The following is a 17,317-nucleotide window of genomic DNA, read 5'->3' as shown; positions in this document are numbered from 1 at the left end:
TCATCTTCACAGCACTAAAGATTCACATCAGCAGCCAGTGTAGGGACCTACTTGTAAAGATTGGAGGATATGACATTGCTGACCGAGGCCTTGTAAAAATGAAGGTAAGTAATTGTTGATTACTTGCCGTTTGTGTGTACGATACAGGGGCAATTTCTGAAATCATTTCTTATTTTTCAAATGGCTTGTATTTTTCTTATATGCTGCACATAGCAATGTTCTGTTCAATATATTCATACTATGCAAATTGTTATCTAAATAACCTGCTTAAGGAGCATTATACTGTTGTATCTGCTTTGTTGATGAAGGTGAGCTCGTTTTTTTTACAACTGGACTGCAACAGCATTTGTTCATATTACCTCCTACAACACTTTGCCATGGTTAGCACTAAAAAGTATAGAAGAAATGAACTTTGTTAATTAGTATCAGGTCTAGCTCTAATTCATTAGAGTTGAACTAAGATAGCAGCTTGACCTGTGAACCCTGTTTCCAAGCATAGTAAGCTTGTTTGAGAATTTTGAAGTTTACTGACTTTCCTGCATACTCGTCAAGGATGCTTCAGCATGACATTGGGTACATTGTACAGGGGTAGACACTTGCATTGTCTGTCTTGGCTTGTGCACTGATTTCAAGTATTGTGATCCTGTGAAAGGTCAGGTCCAGTCAGAACAACCACGATATGACCCTGCACATTTCCCGAAGTTCCTTGGATCCCAAAAGAAGCAGTAGTTTCAAGGAAAACCCGCCATAGGAACTTAGCTGCTTACGCACGCCAGTAGGCTGCCGTAGACAGTGCACATTTTTCTCGCCTCACCAAGCACTCTCGGTGTACCCCGGTGCAGGGCAAAGGCGAGCTGCGCACCTATTGGCTGCTGGGCCACAAGGCGGGACCTCAGCATCGCCGTGGCGATGGCAACCAGTTCTTGCCGGCGCCGCTGTTCAATGTGGGTGACGGTGGCACGGTGGGGGGTGCCACAGCGGGGCCCCACCGGAGCCCCAAGACAGAGGGCCTGCCTCGGCGAGGGTCACTCATCCCCAAGCTGCCGGACCACGACACTGACCTGCTGGGCACAGCCCTTATGAATGGCTCCGTGATGGGTGGCATTCAGGCAAGCATACTTGTTCCCTCATGCTCGTTGTTGCCTCTAGGATACGTCCTTTGTAATGTCTTCAGGGTTGCAGTAGTTTGGAAAGTTCGGCGAGTTGCTATTGGTTCATTCTTGGAACAGCGCGAAAAGAAGGCACGTGTAGAAGAAAAAAACAAGAGAGCGCTGACTGTCAACTGAATTCAATTGATTAACCCTTTCCGATGCCAATAAATTTTGTTGAATGAGAACTTACTTTCACCGCATTTCTTGCATATTCAGTATCATAAAAAGCATACAGCTGCAGAATAGATTAAGAATTTTCAATTCTTTAGTGAGTTTTCTAAGTTTACAGAACCTTGACTCCATGCTAAAACTCACTACAGAAACATATGAGAACATCACCTATATCATGTCTAGCAGGCATGAAAAGCACCCATCCAGGCACTTGAAAGTTATACCTCATGCAACACACTGTGAAGAACAATGAAAGGAGTACACCCACTACATACAACGCCATACTCGCACCGAGCAAGTACACACAACCGTCTACGTTCCCAGTTGTCTTACTAAAACATTTTGAACTCATTATTCAAACTTGCAACACGATTCCAATTAGAACAGTTTCAAGATGTATGCGACACATTTTAAGCACCATTACTTTATCAATGCTACTTGCTGTTGACGCACTTTCTTGACGTATACAATTGTGTACACAACGTCTTAAAGGGTTAAGCTGATTATCGACTAAATTCAGTTGACTGTCAGCACTGTCTCGTCTTTTCCTTCTTCCCCTCCCTTCTATTTGTACTGTACCAACCATGTAGGGCTGCTTCTTTCTGTAAGCTGTCTATACCTACGTACACACCAGGCCAAAATAATGTAATGATTCTATTCCAGTTCTTCCTTCTTTTCGCACTTCATCAGTGGTCCAGGCAGCCTGTTGTGAGCTGTGATTAATAAAAAACGAATAGAATCGAGCAAAAGGAATAGTATTTGCCTTGTACCGGACGTGGTGTGAATCTATATTACACTGAGTGAAGGATGTACTATCGCGCTCAATATGATTTGCAAAACGGGCATACGCCCATCAGTGTTGAACCTAATATTGAGCCTGATACTACCTGTCTAGTCCAACACCTGGATAGTCTTGCTTGTTTCCTGGTTCGTTTGTTGGTCTGTTGAAACACTGTGGACTACACTACAACAAGCGGCTGCGTCAGTTCACTTGTTTTATCATAGTCTCGGTGTTTTCACTTTTGGTGAAAAAGCTAATTACAGCCTGCGTGTGACTTAGGCTGATGTTTTACTTTGGGCAAACTTCAATTTCCCTATTCAGCCGTGAAATGCAGAAATGCTCTAATTAGAGAATTTGTTAAAGGACCCGCTGCAAATTTTGGTTATACACTGGAACCCGTAAAATGCTGTCTGAGGAACATTCTACCGGAATAATTTTTCATGTCGATTCATTATTGGAGGAGATATAAGAAATTAACTGTCCTGTTATCATGCCACCAGGAGGCAAGTGTCAGTGCCAATGGAAACACTCTCTCCTCCTGCCTATAGTAGCGTTCCCAGGCGGTGTTCCTTCCTTGCCTTCTCGCATGCCAGAGCCGAGGGACATAACGTGGCATTGAGCCCCACCTTCTTTTTACCGCGACAGCGTTAAGTGCGTTAAGGGCTCAGTGTCACAGAAAATCCTGTGTCGGCGTCCAACGCCATGGCCAGCGATGGCATGCCGTGAGTAAAAATTTACGCATATATTCTATACGGCTCTATGAAGTTTTTCTTCTAAGCAGTAAAGTTTCTCATACCTTGTCTTACATTCTTGACAAAATTATTCCTCTGAATTTTGAGAATAACAGCCCACAAACAAATGTGACGAAACAAACCACCGATAGCGCATGCCTTTTATGTTAAATCTTCTCAGACTGAAATACTGAAAGTGCAAAGGAATAACAGAAACCTGAAAATAATGCATAGCGTTAGCCACCACCGTTTCGAGGAAAGCAAATGCAAAGTAACCGTCTCACCTCTCGGTGAACACCTCAACCGTGCCGTGAGGGAAGGAACGCCTGTGTGTGTGACATTGAGACAGGAGTAGAAAGCTTTCACTGCTCGCGAAGGCTGCTAGGAGGAGCGATGACGTCAGTGCTAGACCATATAGCGCCGGAGGGCGCGCTCACTCTTGAGACACGTGAGGAATCTGGATCGATGAGGTAATTATGGAAAATTAAAGGCGATTGTGATTGAACAATCAGATGCTTTTGTATCGCATAAAAACTGCGATTTTGGAGGACAGGAAATGTGAACATCACGTGTCAAAACAAACAATGACAAGAAAGTTCGTACTACTGTGGACAAATAAGCGAATGTTGTGTCAGGAGAGTTACGTCGTTATGTGACTCAAGAGCAGTGGCAAGCGAATGAGAAAGTCATGCGAGTGGGGCCTAATAACGCTGCAGAATGTGATGTCTCTTAATTTTGTTTGCGCCAAGCACATTTCATGCAGTTCATTCCCAATAACGCCATCGCGTTCCACTCTTAAGGGCAAAGCTTAAGCGTCTTCCAAGTACTTTCGCAGCGATGCAGAGTTTAGTTTGAAACTTCAGCTGTTCTCGTGGGGGCGCGCAGTACCCTAATACTTTGCAGACTCGATCGTCAGCACATCATGTATATTAAGCTACACTTGTTTGTTTAAAATGGCCGAACCTGGTGAGAGGCCCTTTAAGCAAATTGAATGATATTTGTTGCATTTAAGAGAAAAAAAAAACAAGTTCTACCGACTGTATAAAGCAGAGTTTTGATTGAAAGCCTGGAATTGTTATGAAAATAACCATAAATTCAGAAATTTCGAATGAAACTGAAGCACAAATTTTACAAATCCATAACTCCGCACCAAAAGCAAGTATCACAGCTAGTTCTGTGAACATTATTGGTCAGAGCATCTCCAGCAGTCAAACGTGACATCTAAGATTGCAGCTAATGTGGAATCATTACAACGCTTACGGGAGTTTCGCAAAAGTCTTACTCATAAATTAGGGGTATGTATTTAAGAGCAGTAGTACATAATACATCGATTTTGTCTGCTTTAGATGTCGCAAATATGGGCAGCTCACAGAATTGTGATATAGTTAATAATGGCTGAATTAAGCAGTTGTAAACACACAATGCTTCATATTTCTTCATTTTTACGATTTTCGACAATTTTTGTAAGGTGGAGATTGAAGACTAAATAAAAAAAATCTGCTCCCTACAGATTGGTAGACTTGACTTTTAATGCAGCAAGCCTCATCAAGTTCAGTCCACTGGATGCTAAAGAACAACTTTCAGTTGCCAACATTTAGCAGATAAGAGCTCCTGAGGCAATTAGGCTTCCTCTTAACCCAATCATTCCTCTTAACCCAAACAATGATTAGCACTTCATACCAACTTAACAGACTTGGTTGAGCAAACATTTTAGTACTCTGGAAGGAGGACATATCACGCTGGCATATTTAAGGCTCATGCCAACTAGAAATATCCAGCGACCTTTGCAGGAGAAACATGAAGGTACTTAAGGCATGTTCGGTTTAAGTATTGACTACATCAGTAACAAACTCGTATTTCTTCATGACACACTATAACTCCTGAGTAATACCCATACTCTTGCTAGCTGTTGTTTGTAACTTACAGTAAGGCCTATACAGTTTGCTGCACTTTGTACGATAGTATATAAATGCGTTATTCCACATCCAGGGGAGTGCTCATGGATGCCAGGATAGTTCCGCGTGCCTAATTTTAGTGCAGCTGGGCATGCTATTCGGAGCAGAGACAAACTTGAATACACACGACTTACGAGGTCTGTTAGAAAAGCATCCAACCTTTGGCCGAAGATAAAAAACTGGCATAACTAGAGCGTTGGAAACCTAATCACCCTCAGAGTACCGTATTTTCCGGTCTATAAGTCGCACCTTTGTATAAGACGCACCCCCTCAAAAGGCAGTTTTTCCAAAAAAAGAATGTATATAAGTCGCATCGGTGGATAAGACGCACCTATTCGTTCGGTAAGCGATTTTAAAAAATTACAGTGTCATTTCACTCCGTGAACGCGGGTCACACACGAGCGTATGGGTGATATATATAATTCCAATCAGGGCGCATTTCTACCGTCGTGCTTGCCGCGATATTCCGTATAAAGTCCAAGGGCGATAACATCGTCCCCTCGCGCCGTATACTGTATGTGCGAGTGAGAGCGTCCGACGGTGAGCTGCACCGCGCACAAGGAAGGAAAGCGGGAAGGCAGCGCGGGAGGGAAGGGGAGGGGAGGGGCTTGTGCTCTGGTAGCAACTGCGTAGTTTGCGCAGCGGTGCGGGCCGTATTTTGACAGTGATCTGCAAATGCGATCAATTCGGGGACGGCCGACTCGCGGTCGGCCTGCCCCCACTTGTGTTGCTGCTCCGTCCTTCTCGCACAGCGCCCGGGAACTTGATCACGAGAAGAACGTACCCGCCACCTCGATAGCGCGCACACAACCCGCAACAATTAAATCCACCAGCGCGCTTTGCATGGCCATAACATCGAATCCAATTTGGACGGCAGTTTTGAAAAAACGTACATAAGTCGCACCATTCTATAAGACACACCAACGAAAAATTCTGAAAAAAAATGTGTCTTATACACCAGAAAGTGCAGTAGTCTCCTTGGGACTCCACACACTTCTCCCAGTGGTGCTACCATTGTTGGAAGCATTCTGAGAAGGCCTCTTTTGGAATGAAGTTTAGCTCAGCTGTCGTTGCAGCCATAATGTCCTCTCTTGTCTGAAATCGTGCTCCTTTCAGTGGCCTCTTGATTTTGGGAAACAGCCAGAAGTCGCAGGGGGTCATATCAGGAGAGTAAGGAGCCTGTTGAACAACAGGAGTCTGGTTTTTCACCAAAAAAGTCTGAATCAAGTGCGAAGAATGTACAGGAGCACTGTCGTGATTGATGCGCCAGTTTACTGTTAACCACAACTCTGGTCTCTTGCGCCGCACAGCATTACGTAGGCAACGGAAGACATCCCTGTAGTACTCTTTGGTGATTGTTTGACCCTGTGGTGCGTACTCGGGGTGTACCACACCGTGGGAGTCAAAGAAAGCAGTCAGCATCACTTTCACGTTGCTGCGCACTTGGCGGACCTTCTTTGGTCTTGGTGACATGGAATGCTTCCACTGTGACGACTGGGATTTGGTTTCGGGGTCGTACCCGTACACCCAAGACTCGTCGTCACCAGTGATTATGGTGTTCATGAAGTTGGGGTCACTGTTTGTGGAATCCAGCATGTCCTGTGAGACTTCAACACGAAGTTGCTTTTGCTCCACCGTGAGCAGCTACGGCACGAATTTCGCCGCAACTCTCTTCATGGCCAAATCTGCGGTCATAAAGGAATGTTCAGAAAAAGTGCTGATGCCCACCACTTCCGCAATTTCTCGGATAGTCACACGACGGTCCCGCATCACCACAGCGTTCACTTCGGCAATGACCTGGTCATTTCAGCATGTTGATGGCCAACCAGAGCGTGGCTTGCTCTTCACCGATGTGCGGCCGTCTTTAAATCGTTTGTACCACACCTTAATCTGTGTGCTGCTCATAGCATCGTCACCGAAAGCCGTCTGAATCTTCCGAATGGTTTCCACTTGGCTGTCGCCCAAGTTTCTGGCAAAATTTGATACAGTAGCGCTGCTCCAGTCGCTCCGCCATTTTCCTTGCAATAAAAAACTGACGAGAGCACTGCGCACTACCTCACTCAAACGCTGCGTCCCAGCGACTGACGCTATCGGCAGGCGGGAAAAAATTAGCGCATGCACACGAAGGTTCAAGGTCGGCTGATGCAAGCGCGCTTGTTTCATATCCATCAGGTGTGTGCAAAAAAAAAAATAGTAAGGTCGGATACTTTTCTAACAGACCTTGTATGTGCTTGTTTCAACATTCTTCAAAAATGACCATTATAAAAACCGAAAAATCACAATCACCCTCTTTACAGGACTGGCCAGTAAGAATTCAGGTAATGTCCACGAGAATAACAAATGAGAATGTGTCTAACACTAGGTAGTTGTAATGGTTCATAAGAAGAAATCAGATAAAACTTCTAGTAGCATGTCTGAAGTGCACCCAGGGGCAATATACCAATGTACTTTTCAAGCATCAATTCATTGTGATTGTGTGTGATATGATTGTGAATGTCATAGATGAATAATTTGCAGGTAGCACTGAACATTATGCCCCACCGAAACTTTTGTTCCTGGCTGAGATGTGAAGCCGTCATGTCCTTTCAAATGCAGATTGGAGCCTCCATTGTCATACTGCTAACGGAAGTGCACACTCTTGCGCGCAGGCCCTACACCGACTAAAGCAGGACAGTCCGGGCATTCTGCGTCCCAAGCCATCGCGGGAGTCTTCGTTCACGCACAAAGGCCCTCGGCGGCACGACTTCTACGAGGCCCAATCGTCGCGCACAAACAGCGTGGCCGACCTCGACGGCAGTGGCCTCATATTGCCGCGGCGGAACGAGTCGACGCTGTCGCCTTGCACGAAGGACGAGTTCGGCTGCTCGAACCCGGATCTGGCTGTGCTCAGGGCTCGCCAGTGGGCTGCCGACCGCGGCAAGAACGGGCTCAAGAGCCTGGACGAAAGCGCCCGGCCCCTGCTTCGCGACGCGTCGACCAACTGCAACGGCAACGGCGGAGGCCACCTGTTGTCGCTCGCTGAGGACGCCGCCAAGCGGTGGCGCTCGTGCGATGAGATTGCGGCGCTCGCGCCTGCCCGCGACAAGCTGAAGAAAGTGTTCACTGGCCTGCTGCGTACGGGTGCATCGCGCGAGAAGTCGCGAGACTGGGACTCGACGACGGCGGACACGGGCGGAGGACTGCCCAGGTTCGTGTGCGAGACTGCGGAGGACACGACGGAGAGCATCGTCTGAGCGTGACTTTAGCGTTGTGTGGACCCTTGCCGTCGTTATTCGATGAACCGTCCTTTAAGGGAACAGTCCATATACAGTCAAGGCCAGTGCCATAAGCAATGCACTCCTTCCCTTCGCCAACCCATGACAGGTTGGCACCGACACAGGGAATCGAAGGCCTGTATGCGTGAGCTTTCACCAGCTCCATGCACCGCACCAGCCAGAGTTCAAGTGTGGGAGGACCTCAAGCGTGGGAAACCTTCCATACAGGCGTGTGCCATTGGCATATGTTGTTTTTATTAAGTGACAATTTTAGCAATTCAAGGCCCGTAGGCATCAGAAGGTGCTGGTTACTTCTGGTAAATTGAATAGGAACATTGAACCCATTACGGGAACTCGTCGCAAGAGCTAGAGAGATAAACGCCTGTTTTTCCTCAACGGCGTACCACAGATGCTACCATGCTTGGTAATTGAAAACCTGCAGATCCGTCAAAGCACTTTCTAGATTGCTTCTGGTAATCACCGTGAGCATCTTTTCTTGCTCGCTGCCTAAAGGGCTATGAAGATTTCTTTGAAATTTGCGTAGCTTTTTCGAGTGACACGAGCAGGACTATATTGTGTGGAATATTCTTCAACTTGCGACACCGCTGACAGTGGCAAGCAGCCATTTGATGCACGGGCCGCCCATACTGTACAGTTAGGTCTATTCTACGCAACTATTTGCTCTGCAGCCAGAAATGAAATGGCGGCTCCCAGCAGTGCTGGAAGTAAGGAGAGCTGCATTGGCCGTAGTTGTACAGTTGAAGTAAAGCGTCTTGGGCTTCCATGACAGTGGCTTAGAGTTCTTTCCTCACCGTTTTAAGATGCAAGTGGAACTTCCGAAGATGTGTAGTACTTCTTTTTAAACTCCAGTGACAAATGAAGATACCGCCTCGCTTCATGAAAATAGGGGAGGCTTGACAAATACGTCACTGTAAAGTGAGAAGAAAACATTGAGTAATGTGGGTGCTTTGAGGACGGCGGCTCTGAACAAACTGTTTATAGGTCGCTGTACGTGTTGTGCCGTCGGCTCATCGGGACCGAGTTTTATTATGGTGGCGATGGCCCGGACTTTTGTGCCATCTTGACTGCTAGGCCAGCACAGCAACTGTCGCACTTCTAGCCGTGTCAAGGAAAACCGGGACAATCCCTGTGGAAGAGTCAGTGTGTTACAAGTTACCTTTGGCGTCTACATTCCTGAGAGACGAGTGTGTCGTTCGCCGAGTTATGTGCGGCATGCCTGCGTTCCAGCTCCGCCATGGAAATGGTGACGAGTTGCGATTCGTGGAGCAATGGCGTGTGCATCCGACACAAATAACAAGTGCCACAAAACAAATGTTATGTGCCACGCTGAGTGGAACATTTTTTTTTTTTTTAACTGTGGACACAGCATTTGTGAAGTCAACCTTGCGAGTTGTCCTTTTTTTGCGTGTGTGTGCACGACAGATTTTTTTGCCAAAAATGTGCCTGCATGGTTTCTTAAAAGAGCATATCATGCAGCTGAGCACTGTGCTTCCGGAGCCATTTATTTTTTTTTCACACACGCACACAAACTCTTTGACCCGTGTGAATGGCCGCGTATGCATCAACGTGCTGGGAGCACCTGATAGTGTCAAAGCTCGGAAGTGTTTAGAGTTTTGTGTTTCTAATTTTTTTCTTTTTTTTGTGTTCTTCCGGTATTGCCGCGTTGATATGTCACCGACTTCTCGGTGCATGTCATCTGAATGTACCATGAACAATTTAACAAATAACTTGTTTAATTTTTATCCCCCTACCTTTTTTTTTTTACTTGTGTGTCAAACTGCATCCTCATTCCAAGTCAGACGAATGAACAAGTGTGTTTCCATGTCTGTTGTACTATTTTCAACAATATTTTGTTCGCGTCATCCCGCAGCAGTACTGCAAGAGCTGCAGTTGGAGAACGTAAGTTGAGCTTAGTGTCAGTCTCGAAAATGCATTTCCCGCAGTCTTTTATTCATAGTCACCTTTTTCTTTAATTTGTCCGTAGAATGTGAGGACTTCGTTTCGCTGTTTGGCGTCAACCGAAGCGTTGTATTTAATGTTTCTTGTGTGGGTTCCCTGTGTGCTTATGAGAAATGTGAATCAGTTTTGTGTGTCTGTGAGCACGTCGTGTTCTCAATTATGGGATTAGTACCTGAAAGGCAAGAGAAGAATCAAAGTTGTTGTTTTTTCTTCTTTTTTTTTTCTAGAAAGGCGTGATTTGTTTTGACGATCGCGGTGATAGAAACAGGCAGAATGCTTGTTTAGAACAACTGTTCCTCGTTAGCAGCAGGTACCAAGACATCCAGAATACATTGGCTCTTTGATGCTTTATTTAGGCTGCAAACAAAGCGCTCAGATTTGTATTGCGTGAGAGCAAGAATTTCCATGCCTTTTATGGCCCGGCGAGCTGAGTGCAAATTTTGTGCCTAGTATTTATGAGAAAAGCTTCTGCTGTGAGCCGAATTCAACTATATTACAGAGAGAGTACATTGCAGTGCACTCATTAAACTGCACGAGGCAAATTTTCTTTTCCTGCTTATGCGAAGAATGGATGCTAAGCATAAGAACTGTTAGCAGGCGCATAACATTCTTGTTCTTGCTTCTGAACCCAGGTAGGTGATTCATAAGAAAAAGAAAACATCTCGCATAATTCGTGAAAAGCTTTAACGTATTGCAACTTCTCCCGAAAAACGCGCATTTACTTACTGTTGTCTTATTCCCACTGCATCTCTCAGCATGCAAGTTCGTTTCTCAACTCTGAAAGCGCCGAAAAGATGTGCTAATCGCCACTACTTTCCTTGCTTGCAACTTGACGTTGTACCTGCTAGGCCAAGTTATGAGCGATAGCTTGAAGGCAAACATGTCAAACGTACCGAGAGCCTTACTGCTCGGCAGGTATTTCGTGCAATTATTTTTGTTGCATAATGCTCGGTTTGTTGGCTCACTTACTGCAGGCTTGAAAAAGTAAACTGTGTGTGATGTCCTCGCAAAACACTCCAAGCCACAAGAAATTTTGAGTATGAGTTCCTTTGTGTAGAATTCATTCAATGGCATCATGCAGTGCACAACGATTTAGGTGTAGTCAACGTCTAGCTAAAAATTGTACGTAAACATTATTTTCTGTTCAGAAAGCACTTACCCTGCCATTGCATAGTACTGCAGACTATGCATACTTCATGATGAGTAAAACGTTTTCTTGGGTGAGTTGCTTCATAAGTGAGAAGGAAAAAGAGTAGCTCAATATAAACAAACGAGACAGTTCTGTGTGCTCGTGTCGTTGTCCCTGTTTCTTTTGCGCTACCGTTTTCCCTTCTCATTCGTGATGAGGCAAGCATAACGTTGAGAATCTGAAATGAAACTGCTTACTTAAAAAAGACGGCAGGCATGGTGCTTGAGTACTTAATTGCAAAGAGTGGCGACATCATCTCTTTGGGCCTGTAGCCAGACTTGTTGCAATGGTGGCTTTCACATTTTATGCAAAGCTCATCAAACGCTTAAGTTCAGGGCAAGTGCAGCTATGTCATCAGGAAGGCTAACCATTGCTTTCAGCAAGATTTAGTACATCGCAGTAGTTTGCTCATCATGCAAGGAGCATGGGCTCGTAGCTGCATCAATGGCGTCCATGGCCATTATAATGTGCACTAACAATTCACAACCTTCAACTTTGTCTTCTGCAAAGCTCTAGGTTCTTTAGCACGAAGCAGTTTGTTTTTTGTTTATTTTTCATTAAGCCTAGCCGAAGTGCCAAGAGCATGTGGCAGCTTTTCATTTCACTAATTGTTCACAGCATATGCCTTCTTTAGTGCCATGATACTTCATAATAATTCGGGAAGTGCACCAGCACTTAAGTGTACTTGGCGAATCTGACAAGAGTCGGTGTAAGGTTCAGACTTTTTGATGCACATCCATAGCTCTGCATATAGTGTGCACACAAAGAATTCAAGGGCTGCAGGATTGGAAGAATAATGATGCGATAATAATTTATGTATCGGTATAACAATTTAATATTGTTGCACTAATAAAGTGCAACAATCTTGCAACAGTGATTTCGAAGCTGGGTCGCAGCTCCGATATGCGAGACAAAATGCAGTCAACCGAAAAATAGAGCACTGTTGCAAAGGATAGCGTTCTGCCTTTTCCGGTTCTTTAATCATGTTAATGGGTGTGCAGATAGTTCCCAATTTCAAATTCTCTGATCAAAACCGAGAACCACAAACAAGAATTTCAACTCCTTGCTGTCCTGTACTCACAGTCGAAACTTTTTGCATACAGTTAGTAAACACTCTGACCCAGCCAGCAGCACTTTACATGTTCTTGAGCAGAAGTCCTCAAATAATCCGGAAACGAGGAAAGAAAAAGAAAAAAGAAAGTATGCACTGTTAATTCGTCTTCTGCAACTCCTGCATTTTCGTCATTGTGCACACTTCTAGAAAAGATTGATTCTGAAGGAAAGTGTATATATGTGAAGCTTAGAGGGATGCCATAACATCCATTGCCTTCTTCCCACTCATTCTTTGCATGACAGCCAACATGGTAAACAAATTGAATTTCTAAGGACCTGATCCAGGGGGTGAGATAGACATTGCTTCTGATCAGAGATGAGAGAGTTTTATGTCTAGTTGCTGAATTTAACGTGATCTTTGTATGCTGATAGATTGGAAGCTCCTGAAATGCCTGTGACAAACCACTTTATGTAGCAGAAGTGACAAATCACTTTACGCAGCAGAAGTGATAATGCCGAGATGGGGATGGGGACTTGCGGATTAATGGCTTTGTAATAGAGCTGGTAAAGGATGGTAGCACTCAGTTATAGATTTGATGTAATACCATCGTCTAATGCAAGGTGTCATCTTATACTTAAGAGTTGGTGCAGACATAGGAAAATCACTAATTCTGCTAGCGCGTTTTTTTATCACTTTTTAGCAGGAGTCGTTCCAAGCTCTCCCAGCTAGTCAACAGTCCACCCGAAGTCGTCAGTATAAAAACTTGAATGGCGCCGACTGTATACATGTTTGCTCACCTGAGCACACATGAAGTTAGGTTATATGGACTGCAGGAAAAGAGACCTACGGCTAAATCACCTGCGTGGGGCTTGTATCAGTGGAAAATTGAGATTTTAAAGTTTAATTGTGTGCAGGGCGGCAAAGAAGGTCGGGTAACTTTTAAGTGATTATATTCCATGAGTTGGAGTGGTTAGCTTACTCGATACTATTCTCTAGAATCGTCTTGCTGGTTTATTTTATCGCAGAGCATCATGTTATGCTTTCATGTGTGCGTGCATTTATGTGCGAGTGCTTATCTGTGTGTGCGTGCCAGACGTTCTGTGTATTAACATGAAAGCGTCAGCTTGACAGCACTAGAGACAAGGACGAAGTAAAGGCACATAAAAGGACGACGCTTTGCGCTGACTGACAACCGATTTATTTTTGCAACATAAACATTTAAATACATAAACTATTTTTAAATCGGATGCCAGTTAGCACTGCGTGCTCTTCTTTTGTGTGCCTTTCCTTGTCCTTGCCCTGATAGCGTTGTTTCCGCCTGTTTGGTGTGTTGATCGAGGCCCCTTCACGTTGGCGATGGTGTTTCTAATACATCTGTTGGAAAAAGTGCAGCGTTTGAGATTTATTCATGCTTACCTGGGCTTTAGTGGAGACAGCATTTATCGACGCAAGTGCAAACACGGGATGTGCAGTTATGGGTAAGCTGTAGCTCCAAACCAACTTGGAATTTCCTATTAAAACACATGTGAAGTGCAGAAATTATTTCATTTGGCAACTACTGCTATCTAATGTTTTAATAATATTTCTTGAACATAAAGATTGACTTGAAATTTTGTTATTTTAGGAATACAGTGTAGACCACTTATAACATAAGTCACTGGATTCGCGAATGTCCGCATTATAAGCGATACCGCACTATAACCAAAACAACTATTTTATTGCGATAGCAATTATATGGACACTTCAGGCACATTTCTAGCTGCCGTAGCTGTCGCCGCGAAGTTCCGTATTAAGTCCAAAGGTCAAAGCGTGCGAGGGTAGTATGTCAAAGCGTGTAAGGGTGAGCCGGTGATCGCGTCTCAATCTCGCACACGCAAGGGAGGAAAGCGGGAAAGTAGTACGCCGTCTTCCGTCGCGTGCAAGGCTCGGAGGGGGAGGGCTGCGTTTACTCTGAGCGCGCACCCCCGCCCGCAGGGGCGGGCGTGTGCAGAGAGCCGAGAGCCGCGGCAACGGACGTGCGCAGAGAGGGGGAGGCGACGGCGTGCTTTCGATGGACGTGCTAATGGAGACGGACGTGCTTTCGAGCGCTCCCGCCATTACATCATTCTACCAGCATCTCGTGAGGAATGCTGGGATGCGTGGCCGGCGCGGCTTGGTGCGCCGGGCGAAAAATATGAACGGAGCTATTCACGTGCCAGCAACGTTGGAACATGCCCGATGGCGAGAGACACGCTGGTTGTTCGCCACCTTGATGTCGCGGAGCTCGATGTGCGCACTCGTGTTACGTTGGAGTATATCTGCGGCTTGAGGGGAGCATGCGCCGTACTATATCCGGTCCTGCACTATAAGCGGTTACGTTATAAGTGGTCTATACTGTATATTTTTTATGAATGCCCTCGAATGTTTTCATAAATTCCTGAAAATTTTTTAAATTTCAATGAGGAAAGATAAAAGCACCAAGTTCAGAAATCTTCTAATCATCACGAAAACGCTTGTAGTGGTTCAGTGAACTAAATCTGTTATATCGTATATAGCCATAAATATATCTAGGGTATTAATTTTCTTATTACAAGAAAAGGTCTCACTCTGATTACTTTGTTTCTCAGAAGCCGAGAGTATCAATTTTGCCTTTTTTTTGGTATCCTAATAAATACAGCTTACCAGATCGTAATGTATTTGTTGTGGAGTTATAGAACTGGGGGGAACTCAATGCTTCAATTTTTTTTCCTTTAATTTTTTTTCATGATTTTCGTAAAAAAGTTCGATGAACTTAATGCAAAAAATCTGCGTCTTTCAGATGCTTGAATTGATCTTTTTCTTTTAAACCTCATAATTTTTATCCAGATCACTTCTGCAGTTGCCATATGATAGCATTTCTGCTTTTCATGTGTATTTGAATATAGCTGGCCCAAACTGAAGCTTCCTGAAGTGTACAAGGTCGTTAAGCAAAAAGCAGCATTGTCGGTCAAATGAGAGGACCTTCTTTTGGTTCTTTGTGTAGCCTTTGATGCCAAAAGAGCTTTGTGCCTGCTTCCTTAGGTAAAATTCAAATGTTTTACATAAAAGCAAGAAAAGGAGGCAAACTGTGTCGATGAAGGATGGTAAGCCTTCAACGTTCAATTCATGTTACAGGTATACTTTTTGTCTGCTTCAAGTATTGTGGATTTTCTTGCGATCACCAAACTTTACCGCATTTTTCTGCCATGTATGTCTCACATTTTTATGAAGCATTGGGATTTGAGACAAAATGATAATTTCTTCGGACGAAGCGTCATAACAGTGTTTGAATCAGAATTTGGATAATAATTGCCAATATGGCTCTCAACAAAATTTTATAACTTTCTTTTTTTCAATCGGTGATTTTAGGGGGTATGTCGTAATTACGAGAATGACATGGGACAGTACACAATGCATAGTTTACACTAGAAACTTTGTCTTACATGACTTTTGAGAAATATAAGCACACAATATCAGCAGCAAAATGTGCCACTGCTCCGCTTAATCATGTAATGCCTATCACATCCTTCTTTCTATGCTGTGTCAATATATTTCAAAATTCTGATTTTAGCGCAGAAAATGTAACACGTACCATATATTAGCGTTTTTGATATGCTGGAGTGAGCTTTCCATCGAGTGAATTACTAATTCTGTTCTACACAGAATAAGTTCTTGGTCAAAAAAAGTTTTTGTCCCACCAATTTACTCTGTAAATTAGGGCTTCATGATTCAGAACATTGTTTTGGCATTACATAGTTAATATGTCTCGCTAGTGTGAAAAATGCAGCGTGGAAAACTCTTAAATCACACTTTCAGTAAAACGATAGGGAAGCTGTCAAGTTTGAAGTGATTCACTGAAAGCAGTGCACAAACAGGCAGAACACATCCCTGTTCTCGTGAGCTTCATCCTCTGTTCCTTCCTAATCATTCATTTACGTGCTGCTTATGCATTTCCCGTAAAAATTTCTTATGACAAATATGCCACATACCCAATAATCTTGTATAACAAACATACATAAACGCGTGTTCTTGTATGATCGTATGAGATTATTGAGTATACATGCCATCGTACATGCTGATTATGACGTTATTGGATATGCAGAATATGTGTGTCATATGAGATTTCTTTGATGAGGTATGGAGCGCATTTTTAGTCCTCATATCCTGAATCTGCTGCTATAGCAGCAGTCCTGAGACTTCAGTTATGCAACTACAACGTACCCCATAAAATCAAGAATTAAGGAATGGTAATTAGGGTAATTGCGTTAATAATTGTTCTGGCAATTTTGCGAAAACTTTGGTGTTCACTGTGTGAAGCTTCGTCAGCAAAAAATTATCACTCTGTCTCAAATATCGCCTATCATTTAATAATCTGAGATGGTCGTCGCAAGAAGCATGTGGTATATAGTATATAATTTGAGCGACAGTGGTGAATTGATATTTGTCGTCTGCCAAGCGCATGACCCAGCGTCCGCACTTGGGACGTTTAGTAAGAAGAGCATTAAGAGACGAGGAAAAAATATATATTAAAGAAAATGTGTGTGTAAGTGCCAAATGCACACTATATTTTTTTTTCTTTTCTTCATGGGGTGACTTCTGTGATACGAGTTACACGTTAAGAGTTTTGAATGTCACGCTGTTTTCATTGTTTATTTTTTCTTCTTCTCCCTCTTATCTCTCTACCGAAGCTGAGACCGAGTGGTTGGACTTGGCTTCTTGGCATTAGTGTAAATAAAAATGAATTATTTTTTTTCAGGCTTCCTGTCTGGTATGCCGCGTTGTCCTGTTGAGCAACGTGGTCCTACTATACGTGATCACTATGTATGGGGTGATCATTGTAAAATTTTACAAAAAGAAAACACTTCTTGCAGATAACGTAATTCTGGTCCTTGAGCTGGAATATTCAGAGAGGTGGACATTACTCTCACGAGGAATCGAAACACATTCAGATAACAAAATATAACTAGTTAACTTCCTAATTAAATACTTTACAGCAAAAATTGCAATTTACAAATTGTAGCCAGTGAGTTTGCAAGGCATATCCACATGGAATG

At 43.8% G+C, this 17,317-nt stretch overlaps 1 protein-coding gene across 1 annotated transcript in view; it reads left to right on the top strand.

Moving 5' to 3' along the window:
- LOC119454032 (receptor-type guanylate cyclase Gyc76C-like) overlaps positions 1 to 17,014 on the top strand; it is a 325,333-nt gene extending 308,319 nt beyond the window's left edge. Inside the window, 3 exon segments of the mRNA XM_037716047.2 lie at positions 13 to 104; positions 843 to 1,109; positions 7,438 to 17,014. Coding sequence (XP_037571975.1) covers positions 13 to 104; positions 843 to 1,109; positions 7,438 to 8,022 — 944 coding nt within the window. The 3' untranslated portion in view covers positions 8,023 to 17,014.
- The last annotated feature ends 303 nt before the right edge of the window (positions 17,015 to 17,317 follow it).

The sequence above is a fragment of the Dermacentor silvarum genome, chromosome 5 (genome assembly GCF_013339745.2).
Source record: "Dermacentor silvarum isolate Dsil-2018 chromosome 5, BIME_Dsil_1.4, whole genome shotgun sequence".
NCBI classification, from domain to species: Eukaryota; Metazoa; Arthropoda; class Arachnida; order Ixodida; family Ixodidae; genus Dermacentor; species Dermacentor silvarum.
This window is presented reverse-complemented; position numbering and strand designations above follow the sequence as displayed.